The sequence below is a fragment of the Salmo trutta genome, chromosome 36 (assembly GCF_901001165.1).
Source record: "Salmo trutta chromosome 36, fSalTru1.1, whole genome shotgun sequence".
NCBI lineage: Eukaryota > Metazoa > Chordata > Actinopteri > Salmoniformes > Salmonidae > Salmo > Salmo trutta.
Window position 1 is genome coordinate 1,478,291 of NC_042992.1, and position 18,617 is coordinate 1,496,907.

Genomic DNA, 18,617 nt, shown 5'->3' on the forward strand with positions numbered 1-18,617 from the left:
AAAGCTGCCCAGAGAGGACGTTGTTTTATGGGCAGAGGCAACTCATTCCATTCTGAGGCTCCAGTATACAAGAAAGTACCTTTCCCAGCATTACTCCTGAGCCTGTATAAGCACACATCAGCAACACCTGATCTGGTGCTGTGATTGTGTGCATCCCTAACACGAGGAAAGTAATCACTTAGATATCTGGGCGCAGGACCATAAATACTCCTGTAAACCAAACCTAGTCTAATCTAGGACACCCTAGCCTCAACAGGCAGCCAGTTTAGTCCTGAAAGCAGCTCCTGCCTATGTGAGTACGTGGACTCACCTTCAATACTACCCTGATCAGCTATCTGGAGCTTCCCTTTCATAAGTTTAGATAAGCCCCCAAACCAGGAAGTACTAGCATAGTCAAAGCCCGAAACATTTCCCAGTCCGCATGATCAAAACAATCTTGAAGCGTGGATTCCGATTGGTCAGACCAGCGTTGAATGGTTCTAGTCACGAGTATATCCTGTTTGAGTTTCTGCCTATAAGACGGTAGGAGCAAGATGGAGTCATCGTCGGATTTGCCGAAGGGAAGGCGAGGGAGGGCCTTGTATGCATCACGGAAGTTAGAGTAGCAGTCATCGAGGGTATTACCCACCAAGTAGTGCAATCAATATGCTGATAGAATTTAGGTAGCCTTGTTCTCAAATTTTCTTTGTTAAAATCCCCAGCTACTGTAAATGCAACCTCAGGATATATAGTTTCCAGTTTACATAGAAACCAGTAAAGTTCTTTGAGGGCCGTCGTGGTATCTGCTTGAGGGGGTATATACACTGCTCAAAAAAATAAAGGGAACACTAAAATAACACATCCTAGATCTGAATGAATGAAATAATCTTATTAAATACTTTTTTCTTTACATAGTTGAATGTGCTGACAACAAAATCACACAAAAATAATCAATGGAAATCCAATTTATCAACCCATGGAGGTCTGGATTTGGAGTCGCACTCAAAATTAAAGTGGAAAACCACACTACAGGCTGATCCAACTTTGATGTAATGTCCTTAAAACAAGTCAAAATGAGGCTCAGTAGTGTGTGTGGCCTCCACATGCCTGTATGACCTCCCTACAATGCCTGAGGTGGCGGATAGTCTCCTGAGGGATCTCCTCCCAGACCTGGACTAAAGCATCCGCCAACTCCTGGACAGTCTGTGGTGCAACGTGGCGTTGGTGGATGGAGCGAGACATGATGTCCCAGATGTGCTCAATTGGATTCAGGTCTGGGGAACGGGCGGGCCAGTCCATAGCATCAATGCCTTCCTCTTGCAGGAACTGCTGACACACTCCAGCCACATGAGGTCTAGCATTGTCTTGCATTAGGAGGAACCCAGGGCCAACCGCACCAGCATATGGTCTCACAAGGGGTCTGAGGATCTCATCTCGGTACCTAATGGCAGTCAGGCTACCTCTGGCGAGCACATGGAGGGCTGTGCGGCCCCCCAAAGAAATGCCACCCCACACCATGACTGACCCACCGCCAAACCGGTCATGCTGGAGGATGTTGCAGGCAGCAGAACGTTCTCCACGGCATCTCCAGACTCTGTCACGTCTGTCACATGTGCTCAGTGTGAACCTGCTTTCATCTGTGAAGAGCACAGGGCGCCAGTGGCGAATTTGCCAATCTTGGTGTTCTCTGGCAAATGCCAAACGCCCTGCACGGTGTTGGGCTGTAAGCACAACCCCCACCTGTGGACGTCGGGCCCTCATACCACCCTCATGGAGTCTGTTTCTGACTGTTTGAGCAGACACATGCACATTTGTGGCCTGCTGGAGGTAATTTTGCAGGGCTCTGGCAGTGCTCCTCCTGCTCCTCCTTGCACAAAGGCGAAGGTAGCGGTCCTGCTGCTGGGTTGTTGCCCTCCTACGACCTCCTCCACGTCTCCTGATGTACTGGCCTGTCTCCTGGTAGCGCCTCCATGCTCTGGACACTACGCTGATAGACACAGCAAACCTTCTTGCCACAGCTCGCATTGATGTGCCATCCTGGATGAGCTGCACTCCCTGAGCCACTTGTGTGGGTTGTAGACTCCGTCTCATGCTACCACTAGAGTGAAAGCACCGCCAGCATTCAAAAGTGACCAAAACATCAGCCAGGAAGCATAGGAACTGAGAAGTGGTCTGTGGTCCTTTATTGGGGGTGTCTTGCTAATTGCCTATAATTTCCACCTGTTGTCTATTCCAGTTTGAATTCACAGAAGTGTGATTGACTTGGAGTTACATTGTCACAGTATCTAACGAAGGTGGCGCGCCTCCTCGGTCGCTCGGAGGTCGTCGTCGCCGGCCTATTAGCTGCCACCGATCGTTGTTTCTGTGTCTTTTGGTTTTGTCTGTCTATCCCGCACCTGTTTTGTGTCTGTCATTAGTGGGGGGTTATTTAGTGTGTATTTTCAGTTGGGGTTCTCGTGCGGGATTGTTTATTGTCTACTCTAGACAGTTGGGAGTATAGCTATTTTTTTCGCTGGATATTGTCTATTGTATTGCCGGGCTGCGCCCCGTGCGCTTTTCCGGAGTGTTTAATTTTTGGGAATGTGTTTTTCCCTGGCGGACTTTGTCACGTGCCCTGTGCCCTACGGCTATTGTGTTTGCGTTTATTATTAAAACACTGTTGCTCCGGCCCTCTGTCTCCTGCTCCTGATTCCACATCTCCACTGGTCCTAGACAGCCGTGACATACATTGTGTTGTTTAAGTGTTCCTTTATTTTTTTGAGCAGTATACATAGCTGTGACGATAACTGATGTACACAGAGAGCTAATATTAATAATATGCATGTCAATCTCTCGTTTCTCAAAGTGGAGGAGAGGTTGACTTCATCACTATTTGTATTTATGAGAGGTATTAACATGTTGAATGCACCGGGCAGTCTGTCTAAACTACTGGGGCACAGCTCAGAAACCGATGCATAACCCACAAGACATGCCACCAGAGGTCTCTTCACAGTCCCCAAGTCCAGAACAGACTATGGGAGGCACACAGTACTACATAGAGCCATGACTACATGAAACTCTTTTCCACATCAAGTAACTGATGCAGCAGTAGAATCAGATTTAAAAACAGATAAAAAACACCTTATGGAACAGCGGGGACTGTGAAGACACACAAACATAGGCACAAACACATGCATACACACACACACACACACACACACACACACACGATAGCATACGCGGTATACATACACATGGATTTTGAACAGTATATATGTGGTAGTGGTGGAGTAGGGGACTGAGGGCACACAGTCTGAATGTATTGCAATGTTTTTAAAATGTATAAACGGCCTTAATTTTGCTGGACCCCAGGAAGATTAGCTGCTGCCTTGGCAGGAACGAATGGGGATCCATAATAAACCCCAGGAAAAGTAGCTGCTGCCTTGGCAGGAACTAATGGGGATCCATAATAAACCCCAGGAAGAGTAGCTGCTGCCCATGATTACACCATGAGTCATTAATCATGAAGCATACAGCCCCGCCCTTCTTCTTCCCAGAGAGGTGTTTATCTCTGTCGGCGCGGTACTAAATATTTCTAAAAGTAAAAGCATTTTATTTGGGACAAACCATTCACTAAACTCTAAAGCTCAACTAAATCTTGTAATGATTAATGTGGAAATTAAGCAAGTTAAGGTGACTCAACTGCTTGGTGTAACCCTGGATAGTAAACTTTTATGGTAAAAACATACTGATGCAACCGTAGTTAAGATGGTAGTTAAGATGGTCTGTCCGTAATAAAGTGCTACTCTACTTTCGTGTCATCGCTAGTCCGACAGGCCCTAGTTTTGTCACACCTGGACTACTGCCCAGTCATATGGTCAAGTGAATCAACATCAATGACATGCATGTCAATCTCTCCTGGGTAAAAGTAGAGTAGAGATTAACTGCATCACTACTTGTCTTTGTTAGAGGTATTGACATGTTGAAAGCACCAAGCTGTTTGTTCAAATGACTAGCACACAGCACAGACAAACATAGCTAACTAACACTACCTACAGCTTGACTGGTATTTTATTTTTAATTTAACCTTTGTTTCACTAGGCAAGTCAGTTAAGAACAAATTCTTACTTACAGTGACAGCCTAGGAAGAGTGGACTAACTGCCATTTTCAGGGGCAGAACAAAAGATTTTTTACCTTGTCAGCTCGGGATTCAATCTAGCAACCTTTCATTGACTGGCCCAACACTCTAACCACTAGGCTGCCTGCCACCCCTGTGGTAGAGTCAGGCAGAGCTCTGCTTTACAGATGTTGTATATATTTAGATGTTGTGGCTCTAATTTTAGGACACACTTCATTCAAAATTCAAAAAGTAATGCACATCTGAGCTATCTCATGGTAACATGGTAACAGTTGAATAAGATGAGAACAAAGAAGAAACCCGCACACTGCTCTTGCTAGTTAGTATCACTGCTCTTTAATAAGCTTTACGTTTCGGCCTCAAAGCCTCAGAGATTTTTTAAATTAGCAACCATATGTAGACATAACTTAACCCACATCCATTCAATGCATTTAATGGGGTTGGAGTTGTGGGAAATTTTACACATTTTTAGCAAATTCTGTTTTATAGTTAACAACTCCTCCATTAATACCTATTGTAGTTTAGTCAATTAAGAAGCAATGTAAGTCTATATACTGGGGCTCCCAAGATGCGCAGTGGACTAAGGCACTGTATCTTAGTGCTAGAGGCATCACTACAGACCCTGGTTCGATTACAGGCTGTATCACAACCGGCCGTGATTGGGAGTCCCATAGGGCGGCACACAATTGGCCCAGCGTCGTCCGGGTTAGGGTTTGGCCGAGGTAGGAAGTCATTGTAAATAAGAATTTGTTCTTAACAGACTTGCCTAGTTAAATAAAAGTAAAAATATATATATATACATACAGTTGAAGTTGGAAGTTCACATACACTTAGGTTGAAGTCATTAAAACTAGTTTTTCAACCACTCCACAAATTTCTTGTTAACAAACTACAGTTTTGGCAAGTCGGTTAGGACATCTACTTTGTGCATGACACAAGTAATTTTTCCAACAATTGTTTACAATAGTACGCAAGTATAAACACCATGGGACCACGCAGCCGTCATACCGCTCAGGAAGGAGACGCGTTCTGTCTCCTAGAGATGAACGTACTTTAGTGCGAAAAGTGCAAATCAATCCCAGAACAAAAGCAAGTTCCAAACTGCCTCTGGAAGAACTGTTCATCAGGAGCTTAATGAAATGGGTTTCCATGGCCGAGCAGCCGCGCACAAGCCTAAGATCACCATGTGATCGCCCAACACCAGTGCCTGACCGCACTAATGCTCTTGTGGCTGAATGGAAGCAAGTCCCCATGGCAATGTTCCAACATTTAAGCCTTCCCAGAAGAGTGGAGGCTGTAGCAAAGGGGGGACCAACTCCATATTAATGCCCATGATTTTGAAATGAGATGTTTCACGAGCAGGTGTCCACATACTTTTGGTCATGTAGTGTATGTCAGAGTATCATAACCGCCATCGACAAAAGACAAGACTGTAGCCGTATCCATCGACCTGGCCAAGGCTTACGACTCTGTCAATCAACGCATTCTTATCGGCAGATTCAACAGCCTTGGTTTCTCAAATGACTGCCTACATCTCAGACAGAGTTCAGTGTGTCAAATCGGAGGGCCTGTTGTCCGGGCCTCTGGCAGTCTCTATGGGGGTGCCACTGGGTTCAATTCTCGGGTCGACTCTTTTCACTTTATATATCAATGATGTCGCTCTTGCGGCTGGTGATTCTCTGATCCACCTCTACGCAGACGACACCATTCTGTATACTTCTGACCCTTCTTTGGACACTGTGTTAACTAACCTCCAGACGAGCTTCAATGCCATACAACTCTCCTTCTGTGGCCTCCAACTGCTCTTAAATACAAGTAAAACTAAATACCTGCTCTTCAACCGATCGCTGCGCGCACCTGCCCGCCCGCCAAGCATCACTAGTCTGGACGGTTCTGACTGAATATGTGGACAACTACAAATACCTAGGTGTCTGGTTAGAATGTAAACTCTCCTTCCAGACTCATATTAAGCATCTCCAATCCAAAATTAAATCTAGAATCGGCTTCCTATTTCACAACAAAGTGTCCTTCGCTCATGCTGCCAAACATACCCTCGTTAAATTGACTATCCTATCGATCTTTGACTTCGGTGATGTAATTTACAAGATAGCCTCCGAAAACTCTACTCAGCAAATTGGATGCAGTCTATCACAGTGCCATCCGTTTTGTCACCAAAGCCCCATATACTACCCACCACTGCGACCTGTATGCTCTCGTTAGTTGGCCCTCGCTTCATATTTGTCGCCAAACCCACTGGCTCCAGGTCATCTATAAGTCTTTGCTAGGTAAAGCCCCGCCTTATCTCAGTTCACTGGTCACCATAGCAGCACCCACCCGTAGCACGCGCTCCAGCAGCTATATTTCACTGGTCACCCCCAAAGACAATTCCTCCTTTGGCCACCTTTCCTTCCAGTTCTCTGCTGCCAATGACTGGAATGAATTGCAAAAATCACTGAAGCTGGAGACTCATATCTCGCTCATTAACTTTAAGCATCAACTATCAGAGCATCTTACAAATCATTGCACCTGTACATAGCCCATCTGTTAATATCCCATCCAACTACCTCATCCCACATTGTTATTATAAAAAATGTTTTTGCTCCTTTGCACCCCAGTATCTCTACTTGCACATTCATCTTCTGCACATCTATCACTCCAGTGTTTATTTGCTAAATTGTAATTATTTCGCCACTACGGCCTATTTATTGCCCTATCTCCCTAATCTTACTTCATCTTACTTAATTTGCACGCACTGCATATAGATGTTTTATATTGTGTTATTGACTGTACGTTTGTTTTGTACGTCTGTGTTGTTGTTTGTGTCGCACTGCTTTGCTTTATCTTGGCCAGGTCGCAGTTGTAAATGAGAACTTGTTCTCAACTGGTCTACCTGGTTAAATAAAGGACTAGTTCTCAACTGGTCTACCTGGTTAAATAAAGGACTAGTTCTCAACTGGTCTCCCTGGTTAAATAAAGGACTAGTTCTCAACTGGCCTCCCTGGTTAAATAAAGGACTTGTTCTCAACTGGCCTCCCTGGTTAAATAAAGGACTAGTTCTCAACTACCCTCCCTGGTTAAATAAAGGACTTGTTCTCAACTGGTCTACCTGGTTAAATAAAAGGTGAAATAAAATAAAAGAGTAAGCATCATAATCAGTTGCATTAGTGATGAGGTCAGGTCAGGATTAGTCTCTTACAGCCACCATGACTCTGGCACTATTAGGGTCTGTAATAAGGGTTCGGGGTTAGGGTTAGGGGTTAGGGTTCGGGTTAGGCCTGGGGGTTAGGGTTAGGGTTAGGGTTAGGTTAGGTTAGGGTTAGGGTTGGGGGTTAGGGTTAGGGGTTAGGATTCGGGTTAGGCCTGGGGGTTAGGGTTAGGGGTTAGGGTTAGGGGTAGGGGTTAGGGGTTAGGGTTAGGCCTGGGGGTTAGGGTTAGGGTTAGGGGTTAGGGTTCGGGTTAGGTTAGGGTTAGGGGTTAGGGGTAGGGGTTAGGGTTAGGCCTGGGGGTTAGGGTTAGGGTTAGGGGTTAGGGTTCAGGTTAGGTTAGGTTAGGTTTCGGGTTAGGCCTGGGTTCACATTCATTTGAGTTTCTTGTAACATGATTGTTCAGTTGAGGTCTTCTCTGGTGCTGTTCTTTGGAGTTATGAAGCAAGCAGCTAGTGTTGATATGATGGGCCTGGCTGGGGGCTTGCTGCCTACGACTATCCCTTTCTTTTTTGTTGAAATATGTTGAAAGTTGAAAATATTTAGTATGTTTGGTTGTGTGTATTTGTGTTATTAGTTTCAGTGGTTGTGTGATTGTGTATGTTGTCAATGTGTTTCAGTGGCTGTGTGATTGTGTATGTTTTCTGTATGTGACTTTTTATGATCATTTATGTCTCTCTGTTTTCACATCATTTCTCTACTGTCTCTGTTCTCACCTGCCTCTGCTGTCCCTCACCGTCTCTCCCTCCCTCTCTCTCTCCCTCTCTCTCTCGGTTATGACTTCATTCCACAGGAGATATGGATGGCCAATGGTGGGACCATGCATCTTGGCATAACGAGGCCTTGTCTATGGTATGACTAAGAATGGAGCCCCCCACCCCCTCTACCATCTCACCTTTTCTTTGTTTTGATTTCAGTTGTGCTGCATTTTTTTAAACAAAATTGTATTGACCTCATCCATCCCAACCCTGTAGACAACAGTGAAAAGGGAAAAATCTAAACCAATGAGCAGGCATTATTATTGAACACCAACTCTAATACTCTATCTGAGGCAAAATAAATCAAATCAAATTGTATTTGTCACACGCGCCAAATACAACAGGTGTAGTAGACCTTACAATGAATTGCTTACGTACGAGCCCTTAACCAACAATGCAGTTTTAAGAAAAATAAGAGTTAAGAAAAAAAATATTTACAAAATAAACTAAAGTAAAAAATAATAAAACAACAATAAGGATATACAGGGGTACCGGTACGCTGTGGGGGGGTAGTCCTGGAAGAGGATGTGGAACTTGAACCCCAAGGTAAAGACATTGATGCGTGCAGTAGAACAACCCCAAAGAAGGCCAGTCAGTATAGCTGTAGTGAGAAGGCCCTGTGGTGATAAGTTATTGGCATAGGTTATACCTGCCTATTGTAAAGTGCTTTCTACTTACTACATTACTCCCTACAAATACTACAACCCACTACAACTACTACAACCCACTACAACTACTACAACTCACTACAACTACTACAACCCACTACAAATACTACAACCCACTACAACTATTACAACCCACTACAACTACTACAACCCACTACAACCCACTACAACTACTACAACCCACTACAACTACTACAACTACTACAACTCACTACAACTACTACAACCCACTACAACTACTACAACAACTACAACCCACTATAACTACTACAACTCACTACAACTACTATAACTCACTACAACCCACTACAACTACTACAACCCACTACAACTACTACAACTACTACAACTCACTACAACTACTACAACCCACTACAACTACTACAACTCACTACAACAACTACAACCCACTATAACTACTACAACTCACTACAACTACTATAACTCACTACAACTACTACAACTACTACAACCCACTACAACTACTACAACTCACTACAACAACTACAACCCACTATAACTACTACAACTCACTACAACTACTACAACCCACTACAACTCACTACAACTACTACAACCCACTACAACTACTACAACTACTACAACTACTACAACTCACTACAACAACTACTACAACAATCCTTACTCACTACTGCCTTAAATTGCTGCTAATGGGGATCCATAATAAATACAATTACAAACACTACAACTCACTATAGCCACTTATTCATTACAATTTCTACAACCAACTACAACACACTACAGCGACTTACTCACTGCAGTTACTGCTACCCACTACGATTACTACAACCCACTACAAAACACAACCCATTAAAACAGCTTACTCACTGCAACTACTACAATTCACTACAACCCACTACAACTGTTTACTCACTATAACTACTACAACCAACTACAGCTACTTACTCACTACAACTACTGAAACCCACTACAATTACTACAACCCCTACAACTACTTACTCATTACAACTACTACAACCCACTGCAACTACTACAGTAGTAGTTTAGAAGGATTCTTTCTCTTCACAACTGGCTACGTGATTATTGCAGCTCAATGAGTGTAACTTATGTTGACAATTTCGATACCTTTTGGAAACAAAACAGGTTTTATAAGGAGGATGGGATCCACCCAAATCACTTGGATTCCTGGATCCTTTCACAGCAATATAAAGTTGCTTTGAGACAATGACTTATCAATGACTCAAGCCCAGCTCAGCTAATCCCTACCATTGTGATGCAGAGTTTTCATAAAGCTTCATCAATTGTACATTACACCAGGGGCATCAGTAGACACAATATATGTAATCTAATTTATGTCCCTTTAACTGCCCTGAATGACTCCACCGATCCTACAGCTATTGTATGCAGTAATCATGTGCCTATGAACCAGATTTATACTGTTAGCACTGAGGCAGTGTGCCCTAGTAGGAAGTCCACTGTGTGCAGCTCACTCTGCACGAACATAAATAACATGAGAATATCTACTTCTGCTAAGCTTCCCAGTAAGGCAATGAAAACAAGCATGCATCCCAGAAAAGTGTACAAAATAGCCCACGTTAACACATGTAGCTTAAGAAACAAGGTTCATGAAATGAATAACTTGCTAGAAACAGATGACATTCATATTCTGACTATCTCTGAAACGCACTTAAAAAATACCTTTGATAATATAGTGGTAGCAATACAAGGTTATAACATTTACAGAAAATACAGAAATGCCAGTGGTGGAGGTGTTGCTGTTTACATTCAGAAACACATTCCTGTAAAGATTAGAGGAGATCTCATATTAAATACTGTTGAAGTAATATGGCTACAGGTTCCTCTGCCTCACCTAAAGCCCGTTGTTGTGGGAAGCTGCTATAGACCACCAAGTGGTAACAGTCAGTATCTGGATAACATGTGGGAAATGCTTGATAATGTACAGTACCAGTAAAACGTTTGGACACACCTACTCATTCAAGGGTTTTTCTTTATTTTTACTATTTTCGACATTGTAGAATAATAGTGAAGACATCAAAACTATGAAATAACACATGCAGTAACCAAAAAAGTGTAAAACAAATCAAAATATACAGTTGAAGTCGGAAGTTTACATACACCTTAGCCAAATACATTTAAACTCAGCTTTTCACAATTCCTGACATTTAATCCTAGTAAAAATTCCCTGTCTTAGGTCAGTTAGGATCACCACTTTATTTTAAGAATGTGAAATGTCAGAATAATAGTAGAGAGCATGATTTATTTCAGCTTTTATTTCTTTCATCACATTCCCAGTGGGTCAGAAGTTTACATACACTCAATTAGTATTTGGTAGCATTGCCTTTAAATTGTTTAACTTGGGTCAAACATTTCGGGTAGCCTTCCACAAGCTTCCCACAATAAGTTGGGTGAATTTTGGCCCATTCCTCCTGACAGAGCTGGTGTAACTGAGTCAGTTTTGTAGGCCTCCTTGTTCGCACACACTTTTTCAGTTCTGCCAACACATTTTCTATGGGATTGAGGTCAGGGCTTTGTGGTGGCCACTCCAATACCTTGACTTTGTTGTCCTTAAGCCATTTTGCCACAACTTTGGAAGTATACTTGTGGTCATTGTCCATTTGGAAGACCCATTTGCAACCAAGCTTTAACTTCCTGACTGATGTCTTGAGATGTTGCCTCAATATATCCACATAATTTGCCTTTCTCATGATGCCATCTATTTTGTGAAATGCACCAGTCCCTCCTGCAGCAAAGCACCCCCACAACATGATGCTGCCACCCCTGTGCTTCACGGTTGGGATGGTGTTCTTCGGCTTGCAAGCCTCCCCCTTTTTCCTCCAAACAAAACGATGGTCATTTTTGCCAAACAGTTCCATTTTTGTTTCATCAGACCAGAGGACATTTCTCCAAAAAGTGCGATCTTTGTCCCCATGTGCAGTTGCAAACTGTAGTCTGGCTTTTATATGGCGGTTTTGGAGCAGTGGCTTCTTCCTTGCTGAGCGGCCTTTCAGATTATGTCGATATAGGACTCGTTTTACTGTGGATATAGATGCTTTTGTACCTGTTTCCTCCAGCATCTTCACAAGCTCCTTTGCTGTTGTTATGGGATTGATTTGCACTTTTCGTATCAAAGTACGTTCATCTCTAGGAGACAGAACGCGTCTCCTTCCTCAGCGGTATGCCAGCTGCGTGGTCCCATGAAGTACTATCTTTTGTACAGATGAAAGTGGTACCTTCAGGCATTTGGAAATTGCTCCCAAGGATGAATCAGACTTGTGGAGGTCTACAATTTTTTTCTGAGGCCTTGGCTGATTTATTTTGATTTTCCCATTATGTCAAGCATAACTACTATAACTACTACAACCCACTATAACTACTACAACCCACTATAACTACTACAACCCACTACAACTACTATAACTACTACAACCCACTACAACTACTACAACCCACTATAACTACTACAACCCACTACAACTACTACAACCCACTATAACTACTACAACCCAATACAACTACTACAACCCACTATAACTACTACAACCCACTATAACTACTACAACCCACTACAACTACTACAACCCACTATAACTACTACAACCCACTACAACTACTACAACCCACTACAACCCACTACAACCCACTACACCTACTTACTCACTACAACTACTACAACCCACTACAACCCACTACACCTACTTACTCACTACAACTCACTATAACTACTACAAACCACTACAACTACTACAACCCACTACAACCAGCTACAACTACTACTACCTACTACAATCCACTACATCTACTATAACTCAATTCAACTTCTACAACCCCATTACACCGATTAGAACCGACTAGAACAAATACAACCCACAACAGCTACTTACTCACTACAACAAGTACAAACCACTATAACTACTGCAACCCATTACAATACTAACTCACTACAACTATTACAACCCATTAAATACTTACTCACTACAACTATTACAACCAATTTATGCAACTACTACAACCAACAACAACTACTTACAACAACTACTACAACCCAATACAACTACTACAACCCACTACAACTACTACAACCCACTATAACTACTACAACCTACTATAACTACTACAACCCACTATAACTACTACAACCCACTACAACTACTACAACCCACTATAACTACTACAACCCACTATAACTACTACAACCCACTACAACTACTACAACCTACTATAACTACTACAACCCACTATAACTACTACAACCCACTATAACTACTACAACTACTACAACCCACTATAACTACTACAACCCACTATAACTACTACAACCCACTACAACTACTACAACCCACTATAACTACTACAACCCACTATAACTACTACAACCCACTACAACTACTACAACCCACTATAACTACTACAACCCAATACAACTACTATAACTACTACAACCCAATACAACTACTACAACCCACTACAACCCACTATAACTACTACAACCCACTACAACCCACTATAACTACTACAACCAACAACAACTACTTACAACAACTACTACAACCCAATACAACTACTACAACCAACTATAACTACTACAACCAACTATAACTACTACAACCCACTATAACTACTACAAACCACTACAACTACTATAACTACTACAACCCACTATAACTACTACAAACTACTACAACTACTACAACTACTACAACTACAACTACTACAACTCACTACAACTACTACAACCCACTATAACTACTACAACTACTACAACCCACTACAACCCACTACAAATACTACAACTACTACAACCCACTACAACTACTACAACTACTACAACCCACTACAACCCACTACAAATACTACAACTACTACAACCCACTACAACTACTACAACTACTACAACCCACTACAACCCACTACAACCCACTACAACTCACTACAACCCACTATAACTACTACAACCCACTATAACTACTGCAAACCACTACAACTACTTACTACAACCAGCTACTACCTACTACAATCCACTACATCTACTATAACCCAATTCAACTTCTACAACCCCATTATACCAATTAGAACCCACCAGAACAAATACAACCCACAGCTACTTACTCACTACAACAAGTACAAACCACTATAACTACTGCAACCCATTACAATACTAACTCACTACAACCATTACAACCCATTAAATACTTACTCACTACAACAAGTACAAACCACTATAACTACTACAACAACTATAAATCATTACAACTACTTACAACAACTAATACAACCAACTACAACTACTTACAAAAACTACTACAACCAACAACAACTACTACAACTACTTACTGCAACTACTACAACCCATTACAACTATTACAACCCACAACAACTACTTACTCACCACAACTACTACAACCCACTTGTCACGATCGTCGTAATAATTGAACCAAGGCGCAGCGTGAGTAGCGTTCCACATCTTTATTATAATGTGAAACTTCAGCAAAATACAAAAACAGTAAATGAACAAACGAAACGTGAAGACAGCGAAGTGTAAATAGTCACCTACACAAAAACAAGATCCCACAAACACAGGTGGGAAAAATAACTACTTAAATATGATCCCCAATTAGAGACAACGATTACCAGCTGCCTCTAGTTGGGAATCATACAAATCACCAACACAGAAATACACTGCTCAAAAAAATAAAGGGAACACTTAAACAACACAATGTAACTACAAGTAAATCACACTTCTGTGAAATCAAACTGTCCACTTAGGAAGCAACACTGATTGACAATAAATTTCACATGCTGTTGTGCAAATGGAATAGACAACAGGTGGAAATTATAGGCAATTAGCAATAAAGGAGTGGTTCTGCAGGTGGTGACAACAGACCACTTCTCAGTTCCTATGCTTCCTGGCTGATGTTTTGGTCACTTTTGAATGCTGGCGGTGCTTTCACTCTAGTGGTAGCATGAGACGGAGTCTACAACCCACACAAGTGGCTCAGGGAGTGCAGCTCATCCAGGATGGCACATCAATGCAAGCTGTGGCAAGAAGGTTTGCTGTGTCTGTCAGCGTAGTGTCCAGAGCATGGAGGCACTACCAGGAGACATGCCAGTACATCAGGAGACGTGGAGGAGGCCGTAGGAGGGCAACAACCCAGCAGCAGGACCGCTACCTCCGCCTTTGTGCAAGGAGGAGCAGGAGGAGCACTGCCAGAGCCCTGCAAAATGACCTCCAGCAGGCCACAAATGTGCATGTGTCTGCTCAAACGGTCAGAAACAGACTCCATGAGGGTGGTATGAGGGCCCGACGTCCACAGGTGGGGGTTGTGCTTACAGCCCAACACCGTGCAAGACGTTTGGCATTTGCCAGAGAACACCAAGATTGGCAAATTCGCCACTGGCGCCCTGTGCTCTTCACAGATGAAAGCAGGTTCACACTGAGCACATGTGACAGACGTGACAGAGTCTGGAGACGCCGTGGAGAACGTTCTGCTGCCTGCAACATCCTCCAGCATGACCGGTTTGGCGGTGGGTCAGTCATGGTGTGGGGTGGCATTTCTTTGGGGGGCCGCACAGCCCTCCATGTGCTCGCCAGAGGTAGCCTGACTGCCATTAGGTACCGAGATGAGATCCTCAGACCACTTGTGAGACCATATGCTGGTGCTGTTGGCCCTGGGTTCCTCCTAATGCAAGACAATGGTAGACCTCATGTGGCTGGACTGTGTCAGCAGTTCCTGCAAGAGGAAGGCATTGATGTTATGGACTGGCCCGCCCGTTCCCCAGACCTGAATCCAATTGAGCACATCTGGGACATCATGTCTCGCTCCATCCACCAACGCCACGTTGCACCACAGACTGTCCAGGAGTTGGCAGATGCTTTAGTCCAGGTCTGGGAGGAGATCCCTCAGGAGACCATCCGCCACCTCATCAGGAGCATGCCCAGGCATTGTAGGGAGGTCATACAGGCACGTGAAGGCCACACACACTACTGAGCCTCATTTTGACTTGTTTTAAGGACATTACATCAAAGTTGGATCAGCCTGTAGTGTGGTTTTCCACTTTAATTTTGAGTGTGAATCCAAATCCAGACCTCCATGGGTTGATAAATTGGATTTCCATTGATTATTTTTGTGTGATTTTGTTGTCAGCACATTCAACTATGTAAAGAAAAAAGTATTTAATAAGATTATTTCTTTCATTCACATCTAGGATGTGTTATTTTAGTGTTTCCTTTCTTTTTTTGAGCAGTGTAATAACCTAGAACCCCACATAGAAATAATAAACTCGCCCGTCCAGCATCACTACTCTGGACGGCTCTGACTTAGAATACGTGGACAACTACAAATACCTAGGTGTCTTGGAAACTCATATCTCCCTCACTAGCTTTAAGCACCAGCTGTCAGAGCAGCTCACAGATCACTGCACCTGCACATAGCCCATCTGTAAACAGCCCATTCAATCTACCTCATCTCCATACTGTATTTATCTTGCTCCTTTGCACCCCAGTATCTCTACTTGCACATTCATCTTCTGCACATCTACCATTCCAGTGTTTAATTGCTACATTGTAATTACTTCGCCACCATGGCCTATTTATTGCCTTACCTCCTTTATCTTACCTCATTTGCACTCCCTGTATATAGACTTTTTGTTTTCTTTTGTTCTACTGTATTACTATGACCATCTTTTTATATTTTGTTTATTCCATGTGTAACTCTGTGTTGTTCAATTGCTTTGCTTTATCTTGGCCAGGTCGCAGTTGCAATTGAAAACTTGTTCTCAACTAGCCTAACTGGTTAAATAAAGGTGAAATAATATTTTTTATAAAAATAAATACTTAATCACTACAACTACTACTAATCACTACAACTACTATAACTACTACAACTCACTACAACCCACTAAAACCTACTACAACCCACTACAACTACTACTAATCACTACAACTACTACAACCCACTACAACCCACTACAACCCACTACAACCCACTACAACCCACTACAACTACTACTAATCACTACAACCCACTACAACCCACTACAACCCACTACAACTACTACTAATCACTACAACCCACTACAACCCACTACAACCTACTACAACCCACTACAAACCACTACAACCCACTACAAACCACTACAACCCACTACAACCCACTACAACACACTACAACCTACTACAACCCACTACAACCCACTACAACCTACTACAACTACTACTAATCACTACAACCCACTACAACCCACTACAACCCACTACAACCCACTACAACCCACTACAACCCACTACAACTACTACTAATCACTACAACCCACTACAACCTACTACAACCCACTACAAACCACTACAACTCGCTACAACCCACTACAACCCACTACAACTCACTACAACCCACTACAACCTACTACAACCCACTACAACCCACTACAACCCACTACAACTACTACTAATCACTACAACCCACTACAACCTACTACAACCCACTACAAACCACTACAACCTACTACAACTACTACTAATCACTACAACCCACTACAACCCACTACAACCTACTACAACCCACTACAACCTACTACAACCCACTACAACTACTACAACTCACTACAACCCACTACAACTCATTATAACCCCCTACAACTCACTACAACCCACTACAACCCACTACAACTCACTACAACTACTACAACCCACTACAACCCACTACAACTTCTACTTAATCACTACAACTACTCCAACCCACTAGAATAACTCCAACCCACTATAACTAATACAACCCAGTACAACTACTTACTCACTACCGCTACAAAACCCCACTACAACTACTACAACCCACTACAACCCACTACAACCCACTACAACTACTACAACCCACTATAACTACTACAACTACTACAACCCACTACAACCCACTACAACTACTACTAATCACTACAACCTACTACAACCCACTACAACCCACTACAACTACTACTAATCACTATAACCCACTACAACCCACTACAACCCACTACAACTACTACTAATCACTACAACCCACTACAACCCACTACAACCTACTACAAACCACTACAACTCACTACAACCCACTACAACCCACTACAACCTACTACAACCCACTACAAACCACTACAACTCACTACAACCCACTACAACCCACTACAACCTACTACAAACCACTACAACTCACTACAACCCACTACAACCCACTACAACCTACTACAACCCACTACAAACCACTACAACTCACTACAACCCACTACAACCCACTACAACCTACTACAAACCACTACAACTCACTACAACCCACTACAACCCACTATAACTACTACAACTCACTACAACCCACTACAACCCACTACAACCTACCTCAACCCACTACAACACACTACAACCCACTACAACCCACTATAACTACTACAACCTACTACAACCCACTACAACCCACTACAACTACTACAACCATGACTACATGGACCTATTTTCCACATCAAGTAACTAATAAAACCAGTAAAATGTAAAAAAACACATTAAATATACACCCTATGGAACAAGTCAGACTGTGAAGAGAAACACACAGAGTCACACACACCCACACTAACACACACGCTAGCACACGGACTCTACACATACATACAGTTTATGTTTTGGGGGGTAGCCTGGTCACATCACTGTCCCTCACTGAATGAGACCTTCTACCTCCCTCCTCAACACTGTGGGTAGTTAATGGGGGCGGCAGGGTAGCCTAGTGGTTAGAGCGTTGGACTAGTAACCGAAAGATTGCAAGATCGAATCCCCGAGCTGACAAGGTACAAAACAGTCGTTATGCTCCTGAACAAGGCAGTTACCCACTGTTCCTAGGCCATCATTGAAAATAAGAGTTTGTTCTTAATTAA

The 18,617-nt window shown here is 42.9% G+C and overlaps 1 protein-coding gene across 1 annotated transcript in view; it reads left to right on the forward strand.

The window, feature by feature from the left end:
* The window catches only part of rims2b (regulating synaptic membrane exocytosis 2b), a gene marked incomplete at its 3' end in the record, with an annotated part of 82,198 nt that overhangs the window by 16,851 nt on the left and 46,730 nt on the right, over positions 1 to 18,617 (forward strand). Inside the window, 1 exon segment of the mRNA XM_029736191.1 lies at positions 8,094 to 8,152. Coding sequence (XP_029592051.1) covers positions 8,099 to 8,152 — 54 coding nt within the window.